Source organism: Myotis daubentonii, chromosome 5, assembly GCF_963259705.1.
Source record: "Myotis daubentonii chromosome 5, mMyoDau2.1, whole genome shotgun sequence".
Classification (NCBI taxonomy): domain Eukaryota; kingdom Metazoa; phylum Chordata; class Mammalia; order Chiroptera; family Vespertilionidae; genus Myotis; species Myotis daubentonii.
The window spans coordinates 11,443,889-11,465,843 of record NC_081844.1 but is presented as its reverse complement, the minus strand read 5'-3'; the positions used below and the strand labels follow the sequence as shown (position 1 = coordinate 11,465,843).

Sequence of the window (21,955 nt, the reverse complement as noted above, 5' to 3'; positions counted from 1 at the left end):
AGGTTCATTCACTAGATGTAATATAAACAACAATTAGAGAGCCTATTAGGCCCTGGTCAGTGTGACTCGGTTGAGCGTTGTACTCTGTACCAAGGGGTCATGGTTGGATCCTGATGTTTCTCTCTCTCTCTAAAATCAATTAAAAATATATTTTTAAAAAAGAGAGCCTATTATGAGCAGGCACTGTGCTAGGCGCCGGGGACACAATGTTGAGTAAGAGAAATATTGCTCTTATGGACCTCAATCTAGAGTGAGAAAGACATAAAACAACCAATTATGTTATTATTAATTTACAGGGTGATAAATTTTAGCAAGTGAGGGGCGGCATATCATGGAATAATTTGGACAATCCAAACTTATGTCCCTGAAGAAGCAGCAATTGAACTGACAAGGTGTGAGTGAAAGTTAACTAGAAGAAAAGGGGGGGGGGGCGGGGGGATCCTAGGCACATGCAAAAAGCCTCAATACTCTTTTGCTCCTCCCACTCCTCCTTTATTTAATGTATAGATCGCTCAATTGTCTCCGTTAAATTCTATTGTTATACTAGCATACATATATTTTAATGAAAAAAGAAATAACATGTACTTATTTTTATTTTTTAAAATATATTTTTATTGATTTCAGAGAGGAAGAAGGAGAGACAGAAACATCGATGAGAGAGAATCATTGATTGGCTGCCTCCTAAATGCTCCCTACTGGGGATTGAGCCCGAAACCCGGGCACGTGCCCTTGACGGGAACTGAACCTGTGACCCTTCTGTCCACAGGCCAACGCTCTATCCAATGAGCGAAACCAGCTAGGGCCGTGCAAATATTTTATATAATTATAAAACAAAATTTGGAGATACCCCTAAACACAAAAATAAAACTAATGAACCAGCGTATCCAGTTGGTGACAAAATAACACAAAGATGAACTCCTAGTGACTTTTAAAACACAGCAATTTGTACATGCCACTACTATATTGGTGGTGGTGGTGTTAAAATTGTTCTAAGCATGTTATATGTGTAATATGAGATAATACAAAGGAGTAATTATGTTGGTGTCAAAAACTGGGATTTTCAGAGGGGTACAGATATAAGATTGATCTCAATAAGTAAAACCCTTGTAGTCTTGAATTTGAATTGGGAATATCATGATTATATATATATATATATATATATATATATATATATATATATATATATATATATATATATATATATATATTGTTCTTTAGAGAGAGAGGAAGGGAGAGGGAGAGAGAAAAATTGATGTGATAGTGAAATAATGGATTGGCTGCTTCCTGCATACTGCCTATCGGTGATTGAGCCCATAACTCAGGCATATGCCCTGACTAGAAATCAAATCAGCAACCTTTCAGTTCACAGAAAGACACCCAACCAACTAAGCCACAGTGGCCAGGGAATCATGATATATTTTATCTTTATAAAAAGCAAACACTGGCCAGCTGGCATGGCTCAGTGGTTGAGCACTGACCTATGAACCAGGAGGTCGGGTTGCGGGTTCAAACCCCAGAAGGGGCTACAGGAGGCAGCTCATCAATGATTTTCATCATTGATGTTTCTCTCTCTCCCTCTCCCTTCCTTTCTGAAATCAACGCAAATATATTAAAAAATAAATAAAAAGCAAACATTCTTTAGTTTTGTCCACTAAAAAGGTCAGAAACAAAGACCAACCTCATTGCAATGAGTGCTCCTTAAGCTTGCGGACTTTAAGTTTCATTTCCAATGGACAGAACCAGGGAACCTTGGGGAAATGACTGATTCTCGGTCTGGTACAGAAAATGTACAAAATAAACTTGGCAGATCATGACATACCAGAAAGCACAATAGTTGTCAAAGCATTACCTACTAATGTAGTGCCAGTGTGGGCCAACTAAAAGAAGATCCCACTGGCAGCAAAGTGGACAATTTGGCCTCCTTTAAGGATAATGATTGCAAATCAAAACACATCTGTAGGGAGCCGATATAGGGTTAAGCCTCAGACTGACCTGTTGGTAAAGTCACAAACAATTCCCAGCTTAGAGGGCACAGTCCTCTTAGCATAATTAGGCTTGACCTTTTAACACTCCCTAGATCTTATCTGGGAAGCTAATGGGCTGAGGAAGTGCAGGAAGTATAACCATGGTGTAAACAAGTGAAACTCACAAGAACAAAAACAAGTGAAACAAGAACAGTGTAACTTTGGAAACCACTACCTTGTTTACCTCTCACTATAAAATAAAGGCTCAGCTTGCCTTGCGATCTTTCTCTCCGTGGCCTCAGCCAGGCACAGGGAAGATCCACGGAGACTAAGGAAAGCTAGAGAGTTCTGAACGCTGTCTCTGTGTAAAACATTCTTCGCCGACTCTGTCCACACCTTTGGGAACCCCTGGACCGCTGGGGCTGGACCCCAGCACACATCAAATGTTTAAATCTATGCACTTGGGTTAAAATTTTTTAAACTTTCTATTTATTAATTGGAGAGAAGGGGCACAGAGAAAGAGAAACATCAATTTTGGCCCAGCCCGTGTTGCTCAGTGGTCGAGCATTGACCTACGAGCCAGGAGCTCATGGTTCAGTTCCTGGTCAGGGCACATGGCCCGGGTTGTGGGATCGATCTCAGTGTGGAATGTGCAGGAGGCAGCCGATCAATGATTCTCATTATTGATGTTTCTCTCCCCCTTCCTCTCTGTAATCAATAAAGGTTGCTTCTTGTATGTGCCCTGACCAGGCATCGTACCTGCAACCTTGGTGTATCAGGACAACTGCCAGGGCTCATGTTAAATTATTTTTTATGTTAAAATAATGTCAAACATAAAAGTTGCAGAAATAATGCACAGAGCCCCCATAAACCTTTTGCCCAATTGTTAACGTTTCAGAGTTGAGAGTATCAGGTACATACATGGTATCTCATTAATCCTTAATACTTCACTGTATTTTTTTTGCATCCCAGTTTCTTTTTTGTTCTTTTTAAGTATGGAAGCTCAAGTATAAAATGTAGGTGTTTTTTTTTAAAGCTTTACAAAAAAACAAAATAAAACAAAAACTCTTTTTGCATTCCATAAAAATGGACAGAAAAGCACCTGGCCAGAAGAGCAGACGGTCGAGGCCCCCCACCCCCACAACGTGGTCTCCGCGGCCAGGGGCCAGCGTGCAGGACAGTGCTGAGGGCCACCTCTCCTTCCTCCCAGAGCTGTCCCCTGCTCCCCACCCCAACCCCAAGCAACTCCCAAACACACGTGGAGTCAGATTTCCAGTTTTTCTTCTTTCACATACCAGTTATTTCATAAAATTTTGTTTTACATTTTTTACACTAATGTAACAAAAAGGTGGAAGAGGAGGCAGACAGTGTATTTTATGCCTATAAATGGGGGGAGGGGGAGTGGAGCCTGGGCAAACAAAACACACATGCTCTCTATGGAAACATCAAGTTCTGATAGCAAAATGTGGTGGGAAGCAGGCTTGAGAGACGGAGAGGGTATTTGCGGCTTTATTCTCAGGGTGTGATAGCGCTGTACAGGTCAGTGACACAGGTGTTGTGTGACCTGTCGGGGAGGAAAGGGACAGGAAGGGAGCAGAAAACGAGTTTTCTAAGAAAGGAATCTAATGAGTACATGGCATGTCCAATTAGCGTGAAGCAGAGGTTTAACATTGCTGCTTTCTCTTCAAAGCCTCCACCAGGTCATTCTTAAGAGCTTCTTGTTTTGAGTTGTCTGCAAAAGTCTGCACAGACCTCAGCCCATTGACAATGTCCTTTGTTTTTCCAAAGTAGATCTCATTCAGCATACTTCTGATGTTATTTTCCATGTCCTCTACCAGGCGCCCAGTATTGGCTATGTGTGGCGAGGAGTCGCTCACAGTTTCATCTTTCTCCACCTGCCTGGTAAGGCTGCCTCCACGTTTCATGGTGCCAGAACCGGATTTGTTGGTTTGCAGCCACAGCATCACCGTAGAGGTCAGCTTGTAATGAGCGGTGCGGCCACTGGACTTCTGCACTTCCACCACGTGGATGGAATCCCAGCAGCCTCTGATCTTCTTTGATCCATCTCCAGCCTTCTTTATGAGGATCACTCCAGCAAAGCCATGATCCAGATCCCAGAGGTAGACAGATGAGACGCTGCCTTCAAAATACAGGTCTCGATACTGGTCAAAGGCATGGTTGGCTTCCACCTCCAGCTTCCTCAGCCGAGCAGAAGGCATGGCCCCATCTTCCAAGGGAGGGTCACACTTGTTACTCCATGGTGACCTACACGAGTCCCTGTCTCTGTTGTAGTCACACAAAAGGTAATCCTTTCCCATCACTTTGTCTCTGGCGATTTTCAGTGGCTGGTCAACAGAAGACAGGAGATCTTCACATAGACTGGGAACCAGGTCAATCAGGTCACTGAGGTTTTTCTCAATTTGCTGTGGAGGCAGGCACCTCATTAAGTCCAAGACACAGTCCTGCTGTTGATCACTCATGGTGGCAGCGGCGATGGCTCTCCCTGCCTCAGTGTATTTTTCTTAAATACACTCTTCCACATAATCTCAGTACAACCTCAAAAACCAGGAAATTAATATTCATCTGATATTACCATGTAATTCCTAAATATTATTTATAGTTTCAATAAAGTCCTTTAAAGTTCCAGAATCCATCCCAGGATTACTTATTTTGTAATCTAATTCAATCTCCTTCAGTCTAGAACAATTCCTCAATCTTTCCTTGTCTTTCATGACCTTGGTACTTTGGAAGATTATAGGCTAGTTATTTTTAGAAAGCCTCTCAACTGATGTTTGTGTAATATTTTATTTGGGACAGGAACCATAGAGTGATGGTGTTCTCAGTTCATACAACTATCAGGAGGCATAAAATGTTGATTTCTTCCATCACTGATTATGCTAACCTGATCAAAACTGTCTGCTAGCATGATTTCTCCAGCATGATTTATTATGCTGTACTTGTTAATAAGTGAGTTATGGGAAAATACTTTGAAACTAATTATCCTGTTACTCAATAAACCTTCACCCACTAGATTTAATGTTCATTGATGAGCCAATTTTTGTTAGCTTCAACGAGAATTCTAGAGGATGGCTGCTGGCATTGGTTTGGTCAAATGACGATAGGGTCAATGACTCTGAGATCCTCTTGGCCTTTTTCTCATGGTAGCAAGATAGCTGCTATAGGGTGTAATTATACTGACTGAAGTTGGGTGGTGGCAATATAGGGGTTCTTTTGACATAAGAAAAGCTCAAACTTGCAGATAATTTTTATGAGTTTATTTAAGCCAAAACTGATGCCAGGGATTAAGATCTAAAATGCTCTGCAAAAATAAAATAATACTAATAAATAAAAACAAATAAAATGCTCTGCAAAATAACAATTGGCAGTTTTCTTTATGCATTCAAAATTAAAGAAGGAACACAAGGAAGATCACATGAAAGTGTGAGAAAGCAAGGTAGAGACTGGATTACAGAATAGTGAAGATTGTGCTCCCTTGAGGATGGTTATACTTTAGAGGAGGGGTCTGAAAGGGTGGTTCACATTTAAAAGGTTTTAAAATGAGGCATTTCAAAGGTTAATCTAGATGCACAGAAATAAACCCTTTACTAAAAAGTTATATGCCTAGGATGTGACTACCCACCATGACCTGCCCTGTTAGGAATTATGATCACACCACCCTGTAAGGTTACTTTTCATAGAATTCCTTTTTCTTAATTTATTTTTTAAATGTTTTTATTGATTTCAGAGAGAGGAAGAAAGAGGGATAGAGAGATAGAAACATTGATGAGAAACATCAATCAGCTGCCTCCTGCATGCTCCCACTGGGGATTCAAGACCAAAATTGGGACATGTGCCCTGATCAGGAATCGAACCATGATCTCCTGGGCGACACTGGCTGGGACATAATAAAATTTTGTTGTTAATCATCTCTGAGGATATTTTTCCTTTTTTTTTTTTAGAAAGCGGGAGGGGGAGATACAGAGAGAAACCTCAATGTGAGACACATCAATTGGTTGCCTCCTGCACATGCCCCAACTAGAGCCAGGAATCAAGCCTGCAACTGAAGTGCCTGCCCTTGACTGGAATCAATCCCTGGACCCTTCAGTCCACAGACCAATGTTTTATCCACTGAGCCAAACCAGCTAGAGCCATAATAAAATAAAATAAAATAATATTTTTAATTTTGGTATACTTCTTCCCAGTCTTTTATCTGGGCGTTTTCTTCAATTGTTAGGGCTTCCTGGCACATAGTAAGCACTCAGTGAACATTTGGAGAAGTCTTCTAGCTAAGTGGTTACTATATAGCTCTGGTGTGGAAACCTGCTTACTTATTAACTATAGGACCCTGGGAGAGTCACTTTTTTAAAAATACCCATTTATTTATTTTTCCCATCAATGACTTCTGTGCCCTGTCTATAAATTGAGGCTGGTAAATTATGCTCACCTCCTGAATCACATGGTAATTGTTTAATTTTTTGAGGAACTGTTATAACATAAAAGATTTATTTTTTCTGTGGGACTATATTCTTTTATTGCATAATTTATTTAGATTAACAGTTCCTCAAAAATATTAAACACAGAATTACCATATGATCCAGCAATTCCACCCAAAAGAATTGAAAGCAGGGATTCACACAGGTATTTGCATGCCATTCATCGCAGCGTGATTCACAGTAGCAAAAGGTGGAAGCAACCAAGTGCCCATGGACAGATGAAGGAAAAACACAATGTGCCCTATCCATACGATGGAATACTATTCAGCCTAAAAAGAAAGGCCATCCTGATACCTGCCACAACATGGATAAACCCTGAGGACATTAGCTCGGTGAAATAAGCCAACACAAAAGGACAAATACTGCAGGATTCCACTTTTATGAGGTCCCTAGAGGAGTGAAATTTGTGGGCAAAAAAAAAAGGGTGGGGGGATTCTATCCAAAGTGACCTCACTGGGTGGTCTGATCATAAGTTGCTAACTGGGTCTTGGCTGGTGTTTCTCAGTGGTTAGAGTGTTGGCCCGCTAACCAAAGGGTCCAGAGTTTGATTCTGTCAAGGGCACTTACCTGGGTTGCAGGTTCAATCCCAACCCAGGTCAGGGCACTTGCTGTGGGAGGCAAGCAATCAATGTGTCTTTCTCACATCAATGTTTTGTTTTTTCTCTCTCTCCCTCCCCCTCTCCCTCCTTCCTTCCCACTTAAAAAAAAAAAATTAATGGAGCCCTGGCTGGTTTGGCTCAGTGGATAGAGCACTGGCCTGTGGACTGGAGGGTCCTGGGTTCGATTCCAGTCAAGGGCACATGCTCGGATTCAACCGCCAGTAAGGGGCATGCAGGAGGCAGCCGATCAATGATTCTCTCTCATCATTGATGTTTCTATTTCTATCTCCCTCTACCTTCCTCTCTGAAATCAATAAAAATATATTTTAAAAAATCAATTGAGCCCAACTGGGTGTGGCTCAGCAGTTAAGCGTTGACCCAGGAATCAAGAGGTTGCTAGCTCGATCTCCAGTAGGGGGTGTGCAGGAGGCTGCTGACCAATAATTCTCTCTCATCATTGATGTTTCTCTCTCTCTCTCTCCCTTCCTTTCTGAAATCAATAAAAATACGTATTTTTAAAAAATCAATGGAAAAATATTCTTGGTATTAACAAAAAACTAAATTGCTAACTGGGCAGTTCATAGTGGGTAGTTACACCTGACAAATAACTTCTTTACTAAATAGCTTATCTTTGCCTTCAGCAAGCCCTGTTCATTGATCCCCTTAAAGCATAGGAAAGCACATGATCTTAACTATCCTGTAATTTGATCACCATCTTGCCTTCTCACACTTTGATATAATCTTCCTCCTTAATCTAAAATGCATAAAAGACATTGCAAATTGTTATTCTCCAAAGCATTTTTCTCAGTCTGTTGAGATTTTGCTTTCAGGTGTATCCTCTAATAATTTATCCTCAAATAAATGTTTAAAAATTGATTTTAGAGATAGGAAGGTAGAGAGGAAGAGGGAGAGAGAGACATCAATGTGAGACAAACATAGACCAGCTGCCTCCCCAAAGCATCCTGACCAGGATAGAACCTGGGTATGTAACCTTGACTGAGAATCGAACCCACCACCTTTTGGTGTACAGAACGATGCTCCAATGAACTGAGCCACACCCATCAGGGTTATCCCCAAATACATTCTAATAAAAATTCTCTCTATGTTTGGACATTCTTAGGTTAACAAATTCAGAGACAGAAAATAGAATGGTGGGTGCCAGGGGATGGGGGATTGATGTTTAATGGGGGCAGTTTCATTTTGGGAAGATGAGAAAGATCTGGAGATTGATGGTGGTACAACAAATGTGAGTGTACCACATTAATATCACTAAACTGTACTGTTAGAAATGGTTGAGATGGCCTTGGCCAGGTAGCTCAGTTGGTTAGAGCATTGTCCCAATAAGCCAAGGTTATGGGTTTGATCCCGTCAGGGCACATACAAAAATCAACCAATAAATGCATAAATAAGTGGAAAACAAATCGCTCTCTCTCCCTTCTTCTCTCTAAAAATCAATTAAAAATTTTTTTTGTAATGTTTATTTTACCATAAAAACAAAACAAAAAAACTCTGCAGAACAGTGCCTAGTACAAAGCCAGCATGCTGCGCTTATTAAATTACTGAAATCAGAGGAACTGAAATAGTGTCACTGGACCATCACCCTCAGTCTAAATACTGGCATGTGCCCAGGGCCTGGTCAACCTGAGGCTCCACAAAGATTTGATCTTTGACTCCTGAAACCTTTCGGGTGTTTGAGTGCTTCACTGGCCCTCCTGAAGTTCCCATTCACCCTCTGCCTCTCCGTAGCACACCCTACCTAAACCCAGGGGACCTGAGATCCATGTAAATGGGCCCTGGATTGTGCACCCCACAAGATCCCCAGCCCAGGGTGCTCCTCAGCCTGGAGCATGGGCTCCGGCTCACCCAGCTCCTGTGAGAACAGCCCCTATGACTCAAGAGCTCTTTTGGAGGGATGTCTGGGCAGGGCAGCCAGAGCCTGGAATCCCCCTCTGGTGGCTCTCCTAGGGGTCAAAAGCACAAGAGGTTCAGCCAGAGTCTGGAGCTTCTAGAACAGCTACCAGCACTCAGGTGAGAGAGAACACCCATTGGGTCATGTGATCAGTGCAGGGACAGGGCTGGGCACTCCCCCCGCTCCCTCCACTTTGGGAACCTGCCCTCAGGCCAGTCCTGCCCGTGTGGACAAGCATCCCATTCAGCCTTCCTCAGAGATCAGTCTGGGATGGGACTGGTACTGCCAACATGTGGGCCAGCCCTCTTACTAGTCCTTGCTGGGACCCCAAGTGGTGGCCAGGTGGGGAACAGATGGAAGCAATGAGCAGTCCAACTCCCAGAGCTGGGAGGTGAAAGCAGTGGACACAGCCCACCTCCTCCTGGAGGACCACCCTCAAGTCCTAAAGCTGGTGGTCCTTGCAGCAAGGAGTTTAAAGTCAACCCCCACCTCCCAGCCTTCCCTCCCACCCTTACCCCCCCAGGGCCTCCGTAGCCAGCTCAGGAGGCCTCTGCATGGTCCTGAGCAGGGGTTCAGGCCTGGTGTTCTAGCTCCCTGTGAGGCTGAGCCTGGTGGTGCAGCCCCGTAGAGGGTGTGTGCAGCAAGGGGCCTGGCTCAGGGGTGGCCACCTGGAGCAGAGAAAGAAGACAAAAGGGCGGCGGCAGGTTTCTGTCCAGGAAGTCAGGTTACACATTTTAGTAACGGGACAGAGAAATGAGGCATTGGGGCAACAGGGGCCACAGGGAGAATAAGAGATCTGAGAGCTGGGGTTTGGCGTCAATCTTACAAAGTGTATAAAGAATCTGTTTCTCTACAATAACAAAAAAACAAAGGCTACAAGAGCGGTTGTATATACAAAACACTGAGATATTGCTTCACTTGCAAACAGTTCCTGACCAGACAGGGAGACAAGACAGAGAGAAGGGCACAGGGAGGGGTGAGGAGTGCGCTGCGTGCAGAAAGGGGGGGAGGTCTTCTCCCAGCATAAATCTACAGGCAGGAGCTGGATTCACGCACGCACAGGAGAGGCTGAGGTCAAAGGCGGTGCTGACTGTATGTGGGTGGTAGGATGCTGGAGCCTGTCTGCCTGACCCAGTCCCCTGGTCACTGGTTCTTCAGGCTTCAGCCCAGAGGGGGGTTCTGGGTAGGGACCAGCGCCAGCTGGGACAACTAGCCAGAGAGGAAGGGAGGTAATTGCTCCCCGGAGTCTGCTGTGGAAAATTGAAGCCTGTTTGGTGTGCCCATCCTCTTGCCTCTGGCTGGCCTGGTCCATCCTGCCACCCTCCCCACACCACCCAGAGGCCCACTGGGACCCAAGAAGAATAGGTGCAGCAGCCAGGTTTCAAGCTTCCCTGGGGTGGAGGAGGACAGATGGTGCAGCTGGACTCCTGTTCTTCCTAAGCCCCAGTTGTCTGCAGAGCTCAGTGGAGGGGTAGGAGCCAGTCACAGAGGGACAGAGAGGGTCAGGTCAGAGAAGACATCATGATGAGGGGCAGGCGAAGGATGAGGATGTGCACGCACGCATATTTGGACGAGGCAAGGGGCAGTCACAGGTTCTGGCAGCATTGCAGCTTGTTCGGTTTCTGTCCATCAGTAGTGGGTGGCACGCTGATGTCCACCACGTTGTTACCAGGGGACTCATCATGGGCTGCGCGGTCTGCAATTTGCTTCTGTGACACAATGCGGTAGATCTCTGCAATGGGGGGAATGTGAGGTGAGTGCCCTGCATACTCTTGCCTGTGGTGATTGGCCCCCTGCAGGGCTCATCTGGATGTCACCTCTTCCAGGGAGTACCCCCAAGGTTGTGCCCCTCCCAAAGGCCCCCACTGTGGCCTACCTGTACCTCTGACATAAGGGTTCTCCCCTGTGCACTCAGCAAGGGTAGAACCTACATCTGGTCACAGAGGTACCCTCCCCAACCCAGGACTCTTCTTCGTAAAGATCAGAGACCCCCTTCTCCTCAGAATAAACTTCCAGAAAACCAGGAGCTCTGGGCCTGAGGCCATCTGCAGTCCCCTCTGGCTGTTCCCTGATGGAGCCATGGGTTCACCCATGGAGCTGGGTGCCAAGTGCCAGTAGAGGTGGGATCTAGCCTGACTTTACAGAGCTTGCCATGTCTGTCCTCCTATCCAGACTAACCAGCAGGTTTAAGGAATGAAGGGTCAGGGGCTGCATTCTGAAGCTTGCAACCAGTGTGGCTGGTGTCCTTCCCACACCACCTCTGGTGGGCCTGCTAGGGGTTCCTGTGGCCCCCACCAGACCCTGGGATAACCTGTGAGAATGTTCTTGAAAGCTTCCTCTACGTTGGTGGAGTCCAAGGCTGAGGTCTCAATGAAGGACAAGTTGTTCTTCTCTGGAACAGAGAGAAGATTGCCCAGGTGAGCAGGGGGCTCTCCTGTATCCCCTAGGGGCCCCTGTGTGCCTACCCACTCACCTGGCCCAGGAAATGAAGGGCTGGGGCCAGGAGGGTAGGACTTAGATGCCCACTCCTTGAAGAAGGGAGGATGGCACTGTGGCCTTGCTCACAGCCAGGGAAAATGGGAAGGACCTGGAGGGGGCTGTGGCTTTCCAGAAACTTCACGGATGCCTTAATCAAAGTCCCGCTCTCAGGGGCTGGCCCCTGCAGGAGGGCCCTGCCCCTAAGTGAAACCCTTCACCAACTGGTAGGTGCTCACCTGCGAAGGCTCGGGCCTCATCAGTGGGCACAGCCCGTAGGTGGCGCAGGTCACTCTTGTTGCCCACCAGCATGATAACGATGTTACTGTCAGCATGGTCCCTCAGCTCCTTCAGCCAGCGTTCCACATTCTCGTATGTCAGGTGCTTGGCGATGTCATACACCAGCAGTGCACCCACTGCACCTCGGTAGTACCTGTGGGGACAGGGGGCAGGGCCCAGGAATGAGCTGCCTGTCAGCGCCCCATGGGGGCCCCCAAGACTCTGAGGGCAGCAGTTCCTGGACCCACGCAGAGCCCAGCCGAGCGGCGACCGAGCGGCGACCTTCATGGTCTTGCAAGAGGACTCTGTGCCCAGATTCAGCTCAAGACTGTGGGGGCCTATCTTAGCCGGTTTGACTCAGTGGATAGAGTGTTGGTCTGTGGACTGAAGGATCCCAGATTCTATTCCGGTCAAGGACACATGCCCAGGTTGTGGGCTTGGTCCCCAGTAGGGGGCGTGCAGGAGGCAGCGATCAATGATTTTCGCTCACCATTCATATTTCAATTTCTCTCTCCCTTTCTCTCTGAAATCAATAAAAAATATACATTAAGAAAATAAATGAATAAAAAGGCTGTGGAGGCCTGAGGAGGGAGTTAAGGGCCTGAGGTCAGAAGACACCCACAAAAAGGGAGAAGGAAACCTTGCCTGTGCAGGAAAAGGGCTGCTGCTAGGCAAAAGCTCCAATGAAGAAGACTAATTGACACATATGCACCCTGAGGGATTAAAGAGATGAAGAGGTAACCAGGTTTTAGTGGAAGGCATTGAGAGGAAAGCGTGTGACTAATGGGGAAATGGCCAAGGGGTCTGGAAGGAGGCAGTTCCAGTAGGTCCTGATGGCTGGGTGGCCATAGGGAGCCAAGGAAAGAGGAAGACTTGGAACATAGCCAGGCAGGGCAGGCCAAGCAGGCAGGACTGAGAGGTGGGCAGAGTGGAATGGCCCACTCCAGGGGTCAGAGGAGCCATTGGACGTGCCCACATGAGGTCACAGAGCGGTCAAGAGTGGGCAATGGTCTTCCGAGGGTCCCACCACTCCTGGGGCGGGGGGTCTCATCCCTCCACCCTGGGCCAAATGCTCTCCCCTTCTCCTCCTGCCCAACTCCTACCCCTCCTTCAGAGCCCACTAGCCCTATGTCCAAGACCTACATTTCCTCATCCCTGCCACTCACGCGGAGGTGATGGCGCGGTAGCGTTCCTGGCCAGCGGTGTCCCAGATCTGCGCCTTGATGGTCTTGCCGTCCACCTGGATGCTGCGGGTGGCAAACTCCACACCAATGGTGCTCTTGCTCTCCAGGTTGAATTCGTTGCGGGTAAAGCGGGACAGCAGGTTGCTCTTCCCCACACCCGAGTCCCCGATGAGCACCACTGTAAGGGTGGGGAGGGATATAGGTACGGCTCCATGGGGCAAAGCAGGGCAGCCCACCAAGCAAAGACTCACATGCCACTCACGTCCACCTGCAGAGCCTTCACAGCAGTGCCCCAGGTTCTTCAGAAATGTGACAGCTAATAACAGGGTGGAGCCAGAGCTGTCTAGAGCCCCTTGCCCAAGGTACCGCATTTCTTGGTGCAGAAGCAAACAGTGGCTCCAGGTTTCCAGAAACACAGCCACTGCAGACAGCACAATACCCTTGCCTATGTCTGATCCTTCAGAGCAGGGCTGTTGAGCTAAGGCATAGGGACCCATGCATCCTGGCAGGCAGGTGGCTTGGGGATCCATCAAACCCCCAAATTTTCACTGCAGCCTGGAGGCCCAAGTAAGCTGTGGGGTGGGTGACCTTGGGCTAGTCCAGGGGTGGGCAAACTTTTTGACTCGAGGGCCACAATGGATTCTTAAACTGGACCGGAGGGCCGGAACAAAAGCATGGATGGAGTGTTTGTGTGAACTAATATAAATTCAAAGTAAACATCATTACATAAAAGGGTACGGTCTTTTTTTTTTTTTTTTTTTTTTTTAGTTTTATTCATTTCAAACGGGCCGGATCTGGCCCACGGGCCGTAGTTTGCCCACGGCTGGACTAGTCACTTAATCTCTCTGGACTGCCTTTTCCACAGGTGTGAAAAGAAAGACAGGAGCCAGTTTAGGGAAGGGGACACAAGAACTTGCAGGATCAGAACTCAGCCAGCATCCAGCCAGCTAGACAGGTGGAAAAGCAATTATTATTGTACCACCACGTTCCTACCGACAAGAATTTGGCTCCAGAGTTTTAAGTAACAGGAAATGAGAAGCCTCACGTCCCATGCCCACCCTGTTGCTTCTTCATGGAAAGTGGCTGCAAGCAAACCAACATTCAGCCCAGCACAGCCAACTTGCCCATTCAAAAGAGAAATGTGCCCTCTGCAAGGAATTAAGAGGGAATAGAGCCTGCTAACCCTCCCTTCAGCTAATCCCCAGGGTTGGCCATTCTGCAGGGACATCCAGGACAAGAGCCCTCCAGAGCAGGACAAAGCAGTCCTGGTGGGTCTTTCCCAATAGGAGTGGGGCCACTCGAGATGATCCAGGAAGGTCCTAGGCCTGGGAAGGCTGGCCTTGGCCCCAGGGCATATTGGAGAATTGTGTTTGTGTGTGTGTACACATGCATGGGTGTATATGCAGCACAGAAGGAACAACACACAGCAGAGATCAGATGCCCCGGCTGGAAACCACATGGATTCCCAAGTATGGGCCTTGGGCTCTGGCATCTGAGCGTGGATCTGTCCAGTGGAGAGCTGTCAGCACTGCAGGCTTGGTCACCCTCGGGCCGATGAAAAATGTTATGTGTGCATGTCCAGATTCCCCCAACTTCTTACCACTGTCTCTGCCCCAACCCTAGGTAATCCAGGCAGCCTCCTTTCCCTGAGTTGCTGTGCCAGCCTCCCCTCTAGTGCCCCTGAGTTCACTCTCATCTCCAACCAACAGGCTGTTCTCCCGAGGCAGCCACCAGGGGGTACTTGTGAGCACCTGAGTCAGGTCCTGCTCCTCTTCTGCCCACAGACCTCCAGGGCTCCCACCTCCCTTGGGGTAAAAGCCTAAGTCCTCCCTAGGACTCACAAGGCCCTGCATGACCTGCCCCTGTCCCCTCCCTGCCCTCACCTCCTTTCTCCCCCTGCGTGCTGACTCTGCCCCTGCCACACAGGCCTCCTCACTAGGACTCAGAGATGTGCAAGTGCACACTGCCTTTTGCCTGGAATGTTCTTCCCCAGGTACCCGCCTGGTTAGATGGCACTCAATCAAGGAGGCCTTCCCTGCAGTCCTCTTAATACCCCTCTCCTCCAAAACTCGCCACTTGCACCCCCTGCCTTTCCTCCATAGCTCTTGCCACCCTCCCACACTTGCCAGGTTTCACTTATTTGTTTTTCGTCCGTCTTCTTCAAGGGTATGAGATCAGATGGTCTCATTCCCTGCTGTATCCCCAGGCCCTGGCACAGAACCCCACACATAGGACAGAGTGAACAAATTATAAAGTGGCTGCAAGAATAGGATGAGGGCCACCAGTCATTGCCCATATAAATGTTGGAAAGGCCAGGATGCCCAGGCACTCCCTGACATAGGTGCCTGCTGCAGAGAGGTGGCCAGCAGGGCAGTGGCTGGGTTGGCTCTATCAAAGGCACAAGCGATCTATTGTCTTGGGGAAATAAAGGGCCCTTGAGGACACGACCCCTAGCATTTCCAAAGAAGTTGGTGGCAATGCTGGCCAGGAAATGGCCTCCCTAGACACACCACTTGGCTGGCAGGGCAGGCAAGCCTAGTTGGCAAAAACAAAGAACTGGCACCTCTTGAAGGCCTGTGTCCTCTGGCCTGCCCCATAACAGTGTAGCACCACCAGGGCCCACACTCAGATGCTCAGGCAAACTGAGTGGTCATTTGGGTGGGGAGCACACTCCCCTACTTCAGGCAGAGCAGAGTCCCATCTCTCCTCCAGGAAGCAGACCCTGATTATCCCAGGCTCCAGGGGCCAGCACTTGGGAGCAATCTTACCAGAGCTAGTCCCCTGGAAATTAGAGAACAAAGAAGAGGTGTTTAAGCTGGGGCACAGGCACGGCCACCATCTGCAATGGGAGAAGACGGTGTGCTTGGTTCTGGGACCAGTGGGCCTGGTGGAGTCCTGTACAGGTGGCAGAGCCAGGAGGCTGCCTTGGGAGCACTTGGCAGAGAGAGGTGAGCATTGGGCCTGGCAGTCACTCTCTCCTTGCCCCCTTCCCCAAAAGTACTCATAGATGGGGCAGGGGTGTAAACAACCCAGAGAACAGGGCTCTGGGCCACCGTGGAAGCTTCCCACATCAACCACGTCCTTATGGGCCAGGTGAGTGGCTCTAGAAAGGCCTCGGTGGCCCTTGGGGACACCACTGCTCCCACTATAGACACCATAGCCTGGTCAATCAGAGGAGAAATCAGGGAGCCTTAAGGGATTGATGGGGCTGGGAAAATGACCCACAGTTGACAAGATAAATGTGAGAATCTATAATTAGGTACAAACAAACAACCTCACTCCTGGGGAAAGGGGAGTGTGCAGCAAATACCCAGGAGGATCTGCTGGCCTTGGCGGTGGAGGTCAGGAAAGCCAACATGTGATATGGCTGCCAAAGCAAACAAGACTGGTGGGAGGGCTGGACAGGCCGCAAAGTGAGAGGTTGGCCCCTTTGTGCCCAAGACAGGGCCAGGGGAAGGTGACAGAAGCCTGAGGAAGGTTGGGCACAGGGTGGGGGTGGGGTGGGAGGATGACTGTCCCCTTTTCTGCTAATGGGTGGCCTTTACCAGGTGGCAGGGTCAGGGAGAAAGCTGGCCCTGGTCAACTCTTCTGATGCAGTCATGTCTTGGGTGCCTCTCTAATGCCCAGGCCTGACTCTTTGCAGGCCATGGGGTCTCAGGAGGGGCTGGGACGGGAGGGTGTACAGAATATTTACGTATCTGTCTACTCGCCATATTTATGTGGGGGTTGTAGTATGCCTAACGGCTTCCCTCCTCCCTTCTTTATTTGCCAGAGCCAAATAGACTTTCCGTTTCCCATTTAAAAGAATGAAAACCTGGGTAAATTTAAAGACAAACGTTAACCCTTTTCGGTCCAACCTCGAGGCTGACTCAACAGATCAGGTGCTAGGAGCAGATCCAACGTCGAGCAATAAGAACATTAAAAAGTTCAACATTCAATCCCATCAATTAATTTGGACCAGACTATTTGAATTCCAAAAATAACATTGGAACGCAAAGGGTTAAAGGATAAAGGTGGGGGGGGGGCGGGTCTTCCAACAAGGAGGCCTCAGATGACCACAGTTTGGAGAGCCCTGACCTTATGGACTCAGAAAAGGAGGTCAGTGGGGGAAGGAAGCAGGGCAGGCGGGCACCATCCCCCCATGCCAGGTGCTACAGAAGTGGAATTAGTGTTTCCAGGAAGTGGACTAGAGACCAATCCTGGGAAGTACACAGCTGCTCTATTGCCCCTGACCCAGTAACTGAACTTCTGAGAACATACTTCAAGGAAATAACCCAAAGGGCAAAAGATGATTTGTGCAAACACTTGGAATTACTTACTTATATCAGCAAGCAATTGAAAATAACAAGCAAATGACCACAGAAACATGGAAGGGGTGACAGGGGGAATGCTCCCTGCCCTGGCAATGCCAGGGCCAGGTGTATGCCCCACCTTGATCCAGGAGCAGCCACCTAAGGGCAGACTGGGTAGCAAGATTGGAGTCCAGACCACCTGTCATCAGTCCCCAAAACCCTAACAGAACTTCCCCTGCCTCTAAGGTGAGACCAACCACAAGGCTTAGTCTGCACCAGGGCCTTGACCACATGCCTGCTGACCAAACGGCCTCAACTGCCAGTGACATATTAGCCTGCAGGCACCTCCCAGAGCCCATGGTGCTGGGTGAAGACTCTGGGCTCTGCAATGGGCACTCCCCCACGCAGGTAAGGAGTGCTCCGTCCACTCTCCACACCTCTAAAGTTCGCTGGTCGCGTGCCCCAAGATGCTGGATGGTCACCCAATAAGAAAAGATTCCAACAGCTAGTGTGGCAGGCAGACCCTCACACAGCAGGCAGCAGAGCAAATGTACCCCATGTGGACCTGGCCAATTTGACTCAGTGGTTATATCATTTGTATCAGCCTGTGGACCGAAGGGCTGTGGGTTCAATTCCCGTCAAGGGCACATACCTCAGTTGCAGGTTTTATCCCTGGCCCTGGCAACCAATCAATGTGTCTCTCTCACTTCAATGTTTCTCTCTCTGTCTCTATCTTTCTTTTCTCTCCCCACCCTTCCTCCCTACCCTCCTCTCTCTCTAAAAAAAAAAAAAAAAAAGGCAATGTGAAAAATATCCTCAGGTGAGGATTTTTTAAAAAAGTACCCTGTGTGGGCCCAGGAGTTAGCTCTCAAGGGCAGCCACTAACAGCCAGCAGGGACAGCAGAAGGCCTGGCCAAAGTCCAGCTTGGCACAGAAGGCACTATAAAGCCAGTGACCCCTAAACCAGCTGAGCTGAGAAATGAAGGACTCTAGCAACATGTAGCAAGTCTCTTCGGCTTGGGGCGGGGTGAAGGAGTTCCCCAACTGGCTGCAGGCCAGCTATGGCTGCCTGACCTACATAGGCCATACCTGAGGCTCACAAAGCCCTGTCCCTCCGGCTGGGAAAATCCTCCAGAAGGTTGGCCCAGACCCAAGCCATCATCGTGCTGTGTTGAAGGAGGCTGTCTGGTACCTTAGTCCCAGATCCTGGCCATAAGCTCCCCCAAATACACTCCCCAAGTGGCAAAGCCAACAAATGGTCTGGTTTCAAATTCTGCTCTAACACTTATTCACTATGTCCTTATCTCCCTGGGCCTGTTTCCAAGTCCATAAAAGAAGACACTGGATAATACTGACCTCACAGGGTTGTGGTGAGGATTTCAATGAATTTTTGTGTGTAAAGAGCTTAGAAAAGTGCAGGTACTGGGTGGTGCTATTAAGAGTTCTAAGGGTGTGCTTGCTCCCGCAGCACATATACTAAAATTGGAATGATAGAGATTAGCAAGGCCCCATGCGAAAGGATGATACGCAAATTCATGAAGACTTATGTGCCAGATAGAATTATAGATGGGAATTTTTTGTGTATCATCCACTATTATGAGTAATCATTAAGCGATTTATATACCTCTTGAAAAAAAAGAGTTCTAAGAGGTAAGAGAGATAACTTGCTGTTAACCACCAGGCCTGGGCCCAACACACAGTCCCCCACTCCCACACCAGGCACCCCTCCACGCAATCTGGTGTCCCCCAACACACAACTCAACCCGCAGAGTCCACGCCTCCCTTCTCGGCCACGCCTCTAAAGGTGCGCCTACCAAGTCTAACCACGCCCACCCTGTGAAAAGTACCGCCCCATCCGTCCGCCCTCTTCTTGGACACGCCCACAACATCCTAGCCCCGCCCCCAATGGTTCCACCCCCACCCCCACCCCCAATGGAGCTTTCCACCCAGACCGGCCCTCAAACGCTGGGGCGGTCCCGTCCCCTCCCGAGGCCTCGCCCCCAACGGCCTCTCCCACCGCTGGGGGCCCCACCTCCTCTGGGCTCCAGCCCTGCCTGGGCGCATCCAGGGAATCTCAGGCCCTTCAGGTCAGCCGAGTCTGCAGGGTCGTATACGCCGGCCCAAAGCTGTCGAGACCAGCCTGCCCCGGCCTTCTCAACTGCCTGTCCCGCCGGACCCCAAGTCCTGGGCTCCGACCTGGGCCCAGCGGCCTAGACGGAACTTCGGCCCGCCTGTTGGCCGCCGGCACCTCGTCCATTTGTGCCCCACCGGCCGTACCTTTGAATAGGTAGTCGTACTCGTCGTCCCGGGTCCCCATTGTCCTGGCGCTTCCGGCGGGATCCACGACGCCGCAGCCCCACCACAAACACCCGACGGGGGCGGGGCCGGCGCCGCGCAGAGCGGCGGCAGGATAGTCAATCAGCACCGGGTGGCGTAGCGACGGGCACCCAGAGCAGCCAATCAGAGGCGGAAGCAGAGCCTCGGGGGTGGGCGCCGCCTGGGATCCACCTTCCTCGCCTCCGGTCGGCTGTAGAAAGGCGGAAGGAATGCGGACCTTTCTGAAGTGACAGCCGCGTCAACCTCTCAGAGACTGGAACGGGAAGGCGGGGCGGAAAGCTGGAATAATTAAACGGATTGACGGAGCGAATAGCCAATGAGAGACTTGATACAGACCGTGCCTGACCAACAGCGGAACTCTCCGGGAAGGAAAATGGGACTACGCCCAGGTAATGTTACGCTATCTAACGTCCGGATGACATCATAGGTCAATGTATGGGCCCACCGGCTCCGCCCCCCTTAATGACCGTTTCCCCGAGGCCTCTGCGCGAGGTCTTTTCCACCTTGAGGTCCTTTCTCTCTCGGTTGCAGTTTTCATCCTTACATTGGCGACTCATCACGTTAACCCTCTGCCTCAGTTTCCCTTTCTGTATAACAGGAAAGAAACCCACCTCATGGAAACTTTTGAAGATAATCTAGATCTTTTCCCTAAACATGTACTAAATCAACCACCCACTTTCTGTCATTAAGGTTTTTTTTAATTGTTGACATTATGGTTGTCCCCCATTCTCTCCCTTTGAACCCCTCCACCCAGACCCCAACCTCCTCTCCCTCTGGCTGTAACCACATTGTTGTCTGTGTCCATGGGGTATGCATATATGTTCTTTGTCTATTCTCTTCTTTCCCCCAGCACCCCCTCACCACTCCCCTCTGATATCTGTTAGGTTAGTCTGTACCATCCTATATAATAATATTATCATCATCCTATCTAATAAAAGAGAAACATGGTAATTAGCGTACGACCACTACCCTTGCCATTGGCTAATCAGGGTGATATGCAAATTAACTGCCAGCCAAGATGGCGGCTGGCAACCAGGCAGCTGATGCGAACAGGGAGGCTTGCTTGCTTCAGTGATGGAGGAAGCCAAGCTTCCCCGCCTGCCTTGCCGGCCTCTCAGCTGCACTCTAAGCAACATTGTAACAAATATAGAAGCTAAACAAAACCCCAGGCTTCAGCCAGCAGGACCGCAACATTGTTTCAAATACAGAAGGTAAACAAAGGCCAGAAACCTGCTTTCAGCAGCAGAGGTCTCATAGCTGGAGCCGAGCCTCAGAGCTAAAGCTGGCCCAGAATTTTTAAAAAAAGGAAAAAAGGACAGGTTGGGAGCTTCAGTCTCCCGCCAGCTTGAAAATGGCCCTCAGCCCCTCACCCAGGCTGGCCAGGCACCCCAGTGGGGACCCCCACCCTGAAGGGGGTGTGACCAGATGCAAACAGCCATCATCCCCTCACCCAGGCTGGCCAGGCACCCAAGCGGGACCCCCACCCTGATCCAGGACACCCTTCAGGGCAAACCAGCCGGCCCCCACCTGTGCACCAGGCTTCTATCCTATATAGTAAAAGGGTAATATGCCTCCCAGCACCGGGATCAGCAGAGCAGGGGGCAGCGCCCAAACTCCCTGATTGCCCTGCGGCTCTGTGTGTGACAGGGGGCGGGGCCACAACCTCCTATCCGCCCTGCTCTGTTCGTGACAGGGGGTAGCTCCTCAACCCCCTGATCAGCCCTGCTCTGTGGGTGACAGGGGGGAGCTCCTCAACCCCCTGATGGGCCCTGCTCTGTGCGTGATAGGGGGCAGCGCCCCAACCCCCTGATCGGCCCTGCTCTGTGCGTGACAGGGGGTGGCGCCGCAACCTCCCTATCGACCCTGCCTTGAGTGTGACAGGGGGTGGCGCCACAACCTCCCGATCCGCCCTGCTCTGTGCATAACAGGGGGTGGCGCCCCAACTCCCCAATCGGCCCTGCCTTGAGCCCAACCAGGGGCTGCACCTAGGGATTGGGCCTGCCCTCTGCCACCCAGGAGCAGGCCTAAGCCAACAGGTTGTTATCTCCCGAGGGGTCCCAGACTGCGAGAGGGCACAGGCCGGGCTGAGGGACCCCCCTCCCCCCCGAGCGCACAAATTTTTGTGCACTGGGCCTCTAGTCCTATATAATAAAAGGCTAATATGCAAATAGACCAAACGCTGGAACGACCAAACAACTGGTCACTATGACGTGTGCTGACCACCAGGGGGCGTGTGCAGAACATGGCGGGCGTTGTCTGCAGTGAGATAATGGAGCAGGTGAGTGGGGGCACCAGACCAAGGCGAGGCACCGGTTGTTGTCATCGGGGCAAGCCTCTGGTGGTTACCGAAAATTCTTTGCTCCCGTGTGCCACAGTCCCAATCACTCGGCTGCGGCTGCTGGCCCTGATGGCCCCTGAGGGCT

General features: G+C 49.6%; 2 protein-coding genes and 1 pseudogene across 3 annotated transcripts; 1 reads left to right on the top strand and 2 right to left on the bottom strand.

The window, feature by feature from the left end:
* Positions 1-2,936: 2,936 nt before the first annotated feature.
* Positions 2,937-5,077, bottom strand: LOC132234678 (F-actin-capping protein subunit beta-like). Its single transcript, XM_059695902.1, has one exon. The coding sequence runs from the start codon at positions 4,442-4,444 to the stop codon at positions 3,629-3,631; it is 816 nt and encodes a 271-aa protein (XP_059551885.1). The 5' UTR covers positions 4,445-5,077; the 3' UTR covers positions 2,937-3,628.
* Positions 5,078-5,224: 147 nt separating this feature from the next.
* Positions 5,225-19,717, bottom strand: LOC132234679 (ras-related protein Rab-11B). Of its 2 annotated transcripts, XM_059695903.1 has the most exons (6): positions 19,473-19,708; positions 12,886-13,081; positions 11,680-11,873; positions 11,277-11,357; positions 10,526-10,697; positions 5,225-9,633 (listed from the first exon to the last, which is right to left on the bottom strand). In XM_059695903.1, exons 1-5 carry the CDS (start codon positions 19,510-19,512, stop codon positions 10,552-10,554), a joined length of 657 nt encoding a protein of 218 aa, XP_059551886.1. In that variant the 5' UTR covers positions 19,513-19,708; the 3' UTR covers positions 5,225-9,633; positions 10,526-10,551. The 2 variants fall into 2 exon arrangements, with proteins under 2 accessions (XP_059551886.1, XP_059551887.1); XM_059695904.1 differs by lacking the exon at positions 11,277-11,357 and having other exon boundaries at positions 5,225-10,697; positions 19,473-19,717.
* On the top strand, positions 18,648-18,744 carry LOC132236271 (U6 spliceosomal RNA; annotated as a pseudogene).
* Positions 19,718-21,955: the final 2,238 nt, after the last annotated feature.

What these genes read in the sequence shown, in the direction of transcription:
- LOC132234678 (XM_059695902.1), bottom strand. Translation starts at nt 4,444, where the DNA reads ATGAGTGATCAACAGCAGGACTGTGTCTTGGACTTAATGAGGTGCCTG.
- LOC132234679 (XM_059695903.1), bottom strand. Translation starts at nt 19,512, where the DNA reads ATGGGGACCCGGGACGACGAGTACGACTACCTATTCAAAG. An exon ending in GTACGACTACCTATTCAAAG is followed by an intron (nt 13,082 to 19,472) that starts GTACGGCCGGTG and finishes CCACCCTTACAG; the next exon opens with TGGTGCTCATCGGGGACTCG. An exon ending in TTTCAAGAACATTCTCACAG is followed by an intron (nt 10,698 to 11,276) that starts GTTATCCCAGGG and finishes CCCCCATTGCAG; the next exon opens with AGATCTACCGCATTGTGTCA.